The sequence below is a fragment of the Nicotiana tabacum genome, chromosome 9 (assembly GCF_000715075.1).
Source record: "Nicotiana tabacum cultivar K326 chromosome 9, ASM71507v2, whole genome shotgun sequence".
Lineage (NCBI taxonomy): Eukaryota > Viridiplantae > Streptophyta > Magnoliopsida > Solanales > Solanaceae > Nicotiana > Nicotiana tabacum.
The window spans coordinates 87575801-87584943 of NC_134088.1; the positions used below are offsets into that span (position 1 = coordinate 87575801).

At 35.4% G+C, this 9143-nt stretch overlaps 1 protein-coding gene across 4 annotated transcripts; it reads left to right on the forward strand.

The window, feature by feature from the left end:
- Window positions 1–1515: 1515 nt before the first annotated feature.
- On the forward strand, window positions 1516–5640 carry LOC107771614 (ureide permease 1). 4 transcript variants are annotated; one of them, XM_016591036.2, is made up of 8 exons: window positions 1516–1700; window positions 2118–2420; window positions 3660–3798; window positions 3933–4107; window positions 4272–4315; window positions 4428–4528; window positions 4743–5117; window positions 5319–5640. In XM_016591036.2, the coding sequence occupies exons 2-8, from the start codon at window positions 2184–2186 to the stop codon at window positions 5469–5471; spliced, it is 1224 nt and encodes a 407-aa protein (XP_016446522.1). In that variant the 5' UTR covers window positions 1516–1700; window positions 2118–2183; the 3' UTR covers window positions 5472–5640. The 4 variants fall into 4 exon arrangements, with proteins under 4 accessions (XP_016446522.1, XP_016446520.1, XP_016446521.1 ...); XM_016591034.2 differs by lacking the exon at window positions 1516–1700 and adding an exon at window positions 1756–1887; XM_016591035.2 differs by lacking the exon at window positions 1516–1700 and adding an exon at window positions 1756–1854.
- The last annotated feature ends 3503 nt before the right edge of the window (window positions 5641–9143 follow it).

Sequence of the window (9143 nt, forward strand, 5' to 3'; positions counted from 1 at the left end):
AAGTGACATCAATTTTGTCCCATGCAATTGACACACTTCGAAGTCAAACAGGGCTGCTGAGGAAACTTTGAACCGTTAGATTAACTAGGAGTTTCCACGATATTTGGTTCGCATAAATTGCTTTTGAAGAAAAGGTTTAAATTTGGAGGGTGTGTTTGGTATAATGTTTTTCAAGAAAATATTTTCTTGGAAAACAAGTAGTAATCTTACTTATTTTTAGGTGTTTGATACCAAAATTAAGGAAAATAACTTCTCAAGAGTATTCATAAATAATTTAGATAGAATAAACATGAACCCATAAACTTTCAAACGAACAATCTTCCGAACCCACAAATTTCATAAACTTTCGAATCGCTAAACTAAATTGAAAATATAAAGAAAAAAGAAAAATATGAAATTTGAAAGAAAAAAAAATTAGAGAGGAGGAGAGGGGGAGAGGGGGAGAGGTGTGGTATGGGAGAGAAGGGGAGGGGGTTGGGGTGAGATGTGAGGGTTGGTGGAGTGTTTGGAAAATATTTTTCCTAATTCTTTTTCTAGGAAAGTCATTTTTCTTCAATTTTAGAAAAATGTGATATTTAGAAAATTATTTTTCAAATTATTTTATGCAACCAAACAAAAAAAATTCGGAAATTGTTTTCCATCATACCACGCACAGTCGAAGTGTTTCTTCAATATTTCAAATACTATTAAGCTCAATATCAGAATACTGATAATTTAGCAATTGTTAATAAATAATACTCCTACCGTTTCAATTTAGATGAGTTAGTTTAATTCGACACGAAATTTAAAAGAAAATAGGGAATTTTTGAAATTTATGATGGTAAAAATTTAAGGGGTAAAAGTTTTGTGAAACCATGATATTTATTTGATTATAAAAATATTTTATTAAGAATAACAACAATAACAACAATAACCCAGTATAATCCCACTAGTGGGGTCTTTCCCTCCAAGAACTCCACACCTTGCTCTTGGGGTGACTCGAACTCACAACCTCTTGGTTGGAAGTGGAGGGTGCTTACCATCATTAAGAATAAAATGAGTAAAATAAAAAATTTAAAATTAAATTATTTCTAACTATAAAAATATACTCCCTCCGTTCCAATTTATGTGAACCTATTTCCTTTTTGGTCTGTTCCAAAAAGAATGACCCCTTTCTAAATTTGAAAACAATTTAGATTAAACTTACAATTCTACCTTTAATGAGAAATTTTTATAATCACACAAATAATCTTGGCCCCTTTTTGACTTGTTTAGGACCATAAATTCTAAAAGTCTTTATTTTTTCTTAAATTTCGTGTCCAGTCAAACATATTCACGTAAATTGGAACGGAGGGAGTATCATTTTTCTTGGAATGGTGTGACAACTAGAGTAATATCGTTCATTATTAAGTATTGATATTTATAAATATTGAAATATCATTGTTGGTCAAACTGGAGAATCTGACCACGAGATTCCGTGCTGTGCCAAATCCACAACTGAATTTCTTTATGTCTGTATCTGTACGTATCCAATAACAGTTACTCCTATTATTTAGTGAATAACTTCCTTATTCAAACCCCATTTCACTTCCTTTCTTCTTCCATCATCGCCAGATATTTATATCCCTTTTTGCTATGCCTTTTTAGTCATCTTTTGGTTCATTTCTGGTGAAGAAGTGGGGCTCTGAGTGATTGTTTTTTTGTGGGGTCTCAAACAGTTGGTACATTTTCTCTCTTTTCTTTTCTTGGTTGTTTTTTTCCCCTTTGTTTGGAAGTAAGTTGAAGTAAATTTCTGGATACACATTTCTCTGTTCTGTTGCTTTTTGTTTTCATTTTTTTTAACTGATTCTTCGCACCTGTTGACTTCTGAACATGGTTGGTGTCCATGTTTTGAGAACCAAAGAAATAGTTGGTGACATCCTTGTATTTTTATATGTTTATTGTTGATTGTTTTCTTAGATTGTTGTTCACTTCCTTTCTGAACTCAGCCTTTTGTTTTTGGTTAAAAAAAAAAAAGAAGGAATCGATCTGCAGATTTCCCATTTTACAGCAATGAATAAGGGATTATATTTAATTAATCTGTTCAGTGATCAAAATTGAATCTTTAACATTCTTTTATCCTTTTCTGCTTTGTGTAGGACTTTTGTAGCATTTCCAATTTGATAACACTTTCACCAGAAAGGGTTTTATCCAGTGGTTTAAAGATGTATGTGGTGGAGAGCAAAGGAGGGGCTATTGTTTGCATGTTACTGTCGTTGTTCTTCTTAGGGACATGGCCAGCTTTACTAACTTTACTTGAAAGAAGAGGGAGATATCCTCAACACACTTACCTTGATTATACTTTCACCAATCTGCTGGCTGCTGTAATAATTGCTTTTACCTTTGGTGAGATTGGGACAGGCACATTGGAAAAGCCAAATTTCCTTCCGCAACTTTCTCAGGTTGGTGCCTTTTACTGCAAACAACTTTGTATGTGTATGAACAGAGGTGAACCCAGAATTCAGATTTGATGGGTTCAACTTTGTTAAATTTTTACTAATTTTCCATATATTTATGATTAGTGTCGAAATAACTAAACAAGGCCGCATTCGCCTCTGGGTATGAAGCACAAATTCGTTGTTTCCAGTTTCCAACGGATTAGTGGTATACAAGAAATAAACCACTAAATCATGAGCTATCTTTATATTATCACTAGACAATTGCTTTGGAGTTCGGACTAATTATAATTTTTAATATAACTAAAAATTACTTTGGTATCGACCATATGGAACCAATTAATCCTGTCAGGCCAGAGTGTTTAGTTTCACATTAAAGGTGGTGGTATAAATTCGTTCTGGTTTCATTTGGTATTCCATTGCCTGCCATACTCTGAATACTATGTAGTCTATTTGAGTGAACATGATTTTAATGTGACACTTTTGCTGGAAGCCTTGGATTGGAAAATTATCACTCTAGTTTTGGCATTTGGTACTTATGGAGTAATTTTAGATGTTGCATAACTTCTATTTAGTTAAGTACATAAAAGATGTTGCAAAATTTGCAACTTGAGAACTTGGCGATTATAACAAGCCTACAGGACTGTGATTAAATAGTTTGGAGAGATTAAATAGCTATCCTTCCTTGTAGAATCCTTCCATTGTATGAGACTACTTAATCTCTGCTCTTCCTAGAAGGTAAGAGGCTAAACAGTGGACAATGAACATAGGAGGATGCAGAAGCTACATATTTGGTTATCTTTGAGTACCTGTTTCTAGAGTCCAATGAGCAGGTGGTGTATATATTCTTATTTGGTTAAATTAAACTTTACATTTTGACCAAAAAAAGAGTAACATTATGTTCAGTAACATTGGTTTCTCTGGGATCCTGTCCTCACTTAACCTGAAGTTTGATTGGCATCTGTGTTAGTTTCTTCTAATTTTCTTGCTTTAACTTTCACTGCCAAGAGATCATTTCTACTGAAACAATGAAGCCTTTGCGCTACTAGAACCAAATATTTTTCTGCTAAAGAGTGCTTAAAGACTTTAGCAGTCATCATTACTAGGTACATTTTAAGGTTTTAGTGCATGCTTTTATCAAGACCAGATTAATCACATTATGTTGTTAATTGTTGAAATTGCACAACAATAAGCATTTTGGAACTTCTGGGATTCTAAAATCATGTTTGTGGACAAATGATGCAGGATAATTGGCCCAGTGTAGTGTTTGCAATGGTTGGAGGAGTGGTCCTCAGCATTGGAAACCTTACAACTCAATATGCTTGGGCTTTTGTTGGTTTATCAGTTACCGAGGTCGTCTCCTCAAGCATTACTGTTGTTATAGGTATCATTCTAACTTCACTGGTTCATAATTTTTTGAGATGACCTAGTGATCGATGTCCTCTACGGCTGTATGGCAAATGAATTGGTAGTAGCATTATTTGTTTAAATTTGGCTCTCTTGCTTTGTTTATGACAGGAACAACCTTGAATTACTACCTTGATGACAAAATTAACAAAGCGGAGATTCTTTTCCCTGGGGTTGGATGCTTCTTGATTGCTGTTTGTTTAGGCTCTGCTGTTCATGCATCCAATGCAGCTGATAACAAAGCAAAGCTCGATAGTTATTCAAATGACCCTAAAGATGGCATTAGGTATGCATCAGTATGAAGTTGGTGTAGAGGTAGGGGTGCATTGTAAAGGAAAAAGATGTTGGGAAATACTAGGATATACAGAAACTCTCATATTTCACATTGCTATGTAATTTTTCACCATTATATCTGGAAATTGATGTTGATTTTAATTGAACCTCTGGCAGGGCTAAAGCTATTACCGACTCCGATCAAGCAAATACAAAGAGAGGTATTATAAGTTGGATTATCTTAAATTTGAAGTGTCATATCTTTATCATCTAGATCCATAGCCTTATATGTTTCTTCTTAAGATTTATTTTGGAAATGCTAAACATCCACAGTTGGTGCAAATGATGTGGAGAAGGGAGTTGCTTCCACAGAGAAGGCAAAATTTGGGACTGCGCTTTTCCTTATTGACCTTGAGAAGAGAAGGGCAATCAAGGTTGGCAATTCTTCTTGAATTACAAATCTTATTCAATTTTATTGTCGCTTAAATATTAACAGCTCCCTTGAAAATTGCTATTGGTTTATATTTAAGATCTAAAATATATTGTTGTAATAATGTCAATCCAATGTAGTGGAAGATGTCAGATTTGACTGTAGGCTGAAGGGAAAAGCGCATTCCATGTTTGTCACATTCTTGTGTTTGCTTGCAGATATTTGGGAAGAGCACTTTCATTGGTTTGTCACTGACATTCTTTGCTGGAGTTTGCTTTTCTCTCTTCTCACCAGCATTCAACCTTGCCACAAATGACCAGTGGCATACTCTAAAAGCTGGAGTTCCACACTTGAGTGTCTATACAGCATTCTTCTACTTCTCAATTTCTTGCTTTGTCATTGCCATGATTCTCAACATCATCTTCTTATACCACCCTGTTCTAAATGCACCCAAATCATCTCTTAAGGCTTATCTTAATGATTGGAATGGTAGAGGTTGGGCTCTTTTGGCAGGACTTTTGTGTGGTTTTGGAAACGGTCTCCAATTCATGGGAGGTCAAGCAGCTGGATACGCAGCTGCAGATGCTGTTCAGGTTAGTAGTTTATATTCAGATTCAAGTACTTGAACAATTAATCAAAATCAACCATCCCTCAAATAGTTGGGATCGGATACAGTTAATCCTCTAGAAACCTCAAAATGCGCTACTCTTTGTCTAATCTTCAAGGTTGATGAAGAATGCTAGTATGAGATATACTTTGATGTGAATTTATTTGAAATGTTGCTGTAATTACAGGCGCTTCCACTCGTGAGCACCTTTTGGGGGGTAATTTTGTTTGGAGAGTATCGAAGATCATCCAGAAAAACATATACGCTCCTAATAGGCATGCTATTTATGTTTGTAGTAGCTGTTGGAATACTTATGGCATCGTCAGGACATCGCAAATAGTGCATCAAAGACAGAAGTTAGAAGTTAGAACCAAATAAATCATATTGCTGTTGTATATTGCTGTTATGTACATACATTGCTGTTTCTTGTTGAATAGAAGCACAGTTTATTTAAAATCTGTTGAAAACCTCTCACTGTACATAGGTATGATACATAGCACCTATTGCAATCAGATCTTTCTACATTATTGCATTTTGTATGCAAATCTTGATTTATTCTGCAATATCAGTGAAATCTTATTATCTGCTATCCAACTTTATAAACATTGATTTTGGTTGATACAACATTCTAGCCAGTGCCCATGAGTGAATTCTTGAACTCATTTTCTGCCTATGTTTTTTGTCAAAATCACTTTAGATATACTTCAAAGGGCTACCCTTTTTTTGGCGGGAAAACCTGCATAATATTAGTAATATACTTTATCAAAAGCTACAGTATTTCTCATCACTCTATCTCTGAGGGAATTTTACTTTTCACATTTTCATGTCGGTCTAACATATTTCATGGTCTGATTATTTAAAAATATTTCATCAATAATTATTTTGAAAAGCAAAAAATATCCAATATAAAGTGTTTAGTTTATACTGATACAAATATGATTCTAAAGAATTTTATAATTTTAAAAATCACCTAAAATGTTAGCTTAATGAGCTATGGTGAGGGGATAACTAGAATTTTACTCAAACTTTACAAAATAATATTGAGTAATATTTTCATTTTCGAAAGAGAATGTTATCGTCTAGCTGAGAGTCATTTTTTATTTTTTAAATTTTTTGACAGTGATTATTTTCTTGTGCCTACAATTTTAAGGACGAGACACTTTGTCCCATATGAATTGATATTGTTTTCTAGATCTCAAAGGTGAAAAAAAGTCACTCCCTAGGTCAAGAGAAAAAACGTCTAAATTGTATGCACCGACGGTATAACAAATATATGCAATAAAGTTATTTATAAGATAATTATAACCAAATTTTTACGATAAACGTTAATTGGTTATCAAGTAAATATAATAAGCAATATACTATTAATATATAAAATTGACTTAGGGCCGTTTGGTTGCAAGGATAAGAAATAATAATCTCATGACCAAGTAGCCTTTTTTCGAAATAAACATCAATGCAGCCAAATAATTTACAAATCCGGAAATCAAGTAAAGCAATGAAGTCAGCAAACGGTGCGACATCACCCTTTGTACTTTTTACTCTCATCCTCACCATGTAATATGATAAATGCAACGGCACGGCATCACTCTTCGTGTTTTTACTCCCATCCTCACCATACGATAATGATATGATAAATGAAATTGTACGGCATCACCCTTCATGCTTTACTCTCATCCTCACATGATATAATAAATGATAATAAAGCAATCAAGTGCACGACATCACCCTTCATGCTTTTCACTCTTCCTCACCAAGCAACAACAATAATTTAAAATATCAAGTAAGGTGGGAAACCAATTTCAACTTCAATCGTGCTGTTATGATACATGAATTCAACTTCTGATATCCAAACAACTTCAAATTAATAAATAAACACGGCGAACTATCAAAGAATAACAATCTAATTAAAACATAGAATGCATGGTAAAAGAAGCAACATGGTACAATACATCAATTTTTACCGGCATGCTTTAACCCATGACGACGCATATATACTCGTAACGTTGCATATACGCCGTCCCTGCACGTAATTCACATAGAAAATAGACCAGCAAGTCCTAATTCACTCAAGTCAAAGTTAAACACGACACTTACCTCACTCTGCAACCAAATCAATCAATCAACCACGGGCTTGCCTTTCGAACAAGCCTCCAAACCAACCGAATCTAGCCAATTATCGATCAAACAATTCAAAATAAGCTTTAGAAACTACCCACGAATGAAAAAGGTTCAATTTAGATCATTTTTAAAAAAGCAAACAAAAGTCAACCCCGGACTTGCTTGGTCGAAATTCGAGATTTGGACCAAAATCCGATTACACATTTACCCTGAGCTCGGTTATGTGATTCGTTTCGAAATTCGACCTCAATTTGGGGTCTATACCTCAATTTTATAAAATTCCTAATTTCTACCCAAAATCCTTAATTTCTATCATAAAATTCAAAGATTTGATGTTAAAAGCTCATGAGATGTAATGAGGAATTGATAGAAAATGAATTAGAGTTACTTATCAATGAATTTGGGAAGAAAAGTTCTTTAAAAATTGCCTCTAGAGTGTTTGGGGTTGAGAAATTATGTAAAATGAGCTAAGTCTCATTTTTCCCTCTTTTACCCAGCTGCAGGTGTCGCATTTGCGAACACTTGTTCACCTGTTGAAAATTCAAATACCGAGACACATAAGCAATAATATCTTTCTTCATTCTTCGCCACCAATAGTGCTTTTTCAAGTCACGGTACATCTTCGTGACACCTGGGTAAATGGAATAGCGTGAACTGTGAGCCTCCTCAAGGATCAACTCTTTCAACCCATCAACATTTGAAACACAAATTCGGCCTTGAAGCCATATAACATCATCATCTCCAATCATAACCTTCTTAGTTCCACCCCGCTGCACCGTGTCCTTTAACACCAATAAGGGAGGATCATCAAACTGGCAAGCCTTGATACGCTCCAACAATGAAGACTATGCCACAACACAAGCAAGAACCTCACTAGGCTCCAAACATCCAATCTCAGAAATCGATTGGCCAAGGCCTGAATATCCATAGCTAGTGGTCTCTCCACTACCGATAAATATGACAAACTACACATGCTCTCCGCCTTCCTACTCAATGCATCGGCCATTACGTTGGCCTTTCTCGAATGATATAATATGGTGATATCATAGTCTTTCAATAACTCTAACTATCTCCGCTGCCGAAAATTAAGGTCCTTTTGCTTGAACAGGTGCTGAAGACTCAGACGGTCAGTATAGACCTTACATGGAATGTCGCATAGATAGTGCCTCCAAATCTTCAGCACGTGAACAATGGTTGTCAACTCAAAATCATGCATATCGTAATTCTTCTCACGAACCTTCAACTGCCGAGATGCGTAGGCAATCACCCTACCATCTTGCATCAATACCGCTCCAAGCCCAATACTTGATGCATCACAATACATAGTCTAGGATCTCGAACCTGTAGGCAACACCAACACTGAGGTTGTAGTCAATGCAGTCTTAAGCTTCTGAAAGCTCAACTCACACTTGTCGAACCATATGAAAAGAGCACCTCTTTGGGTCAACTTGGTCAATGGTGCTGAGATAGATGAAAACTCCTCCACAAATCGGCGATAATAACCCGCCAAACCCAAGAAACTCTGAATCTCTGTAGTTGAAGTAGGTTTAGGCCAGTTCTGAACTGCATCAATCTTCTTAGGATTCACGTTATTTCCCTCAGAAGATACAACATTGCCTAAAAAGGCAACAGAGTCCAACTAGAATTCATACTTCGAAAACTTAGCGTATAACTGATGATCCCTCAGAGTTTGAAGTACAATCCAATTATGCTGCTCATGCTCCTCTCGACTGCGGGAGTAAACCAAAATATCATCAATGAAGGCGGTCACAAAAGAATCCATGTAAGGCTTGAACACCCGGTTCATCAAATTCATAAAGGTTGATGGGGCATTAGTCAAGCCAAATTATATCACTAAGAACTCGTAGTGACCACGTCGAGTTCGAAAGGC

Bases quoted from the DNA above. Each gene is read 5' to 3' on its own strand.
- LOC107771614 (XM_016591034.2), top strand. From the start codon at position 1,852: ATGGTTGGTGTCCATGTTTTGAGAACCAAAGAAATA. The intron at 2,421-3,659 runs GTTGGTGCCTTT...CAAATGATGCAG, and splicing joins TCCTTCCGCAACTTTCTCAG to GATAATTGGCCCAGTGTAGT. The intron at 4,108-4,271 runs GTATGCATCAGT...AACCTCTGGCAG, and splicing joins GACCCTAAAGATGGCATTAG to GGCTAAAGCTATTACCGACT.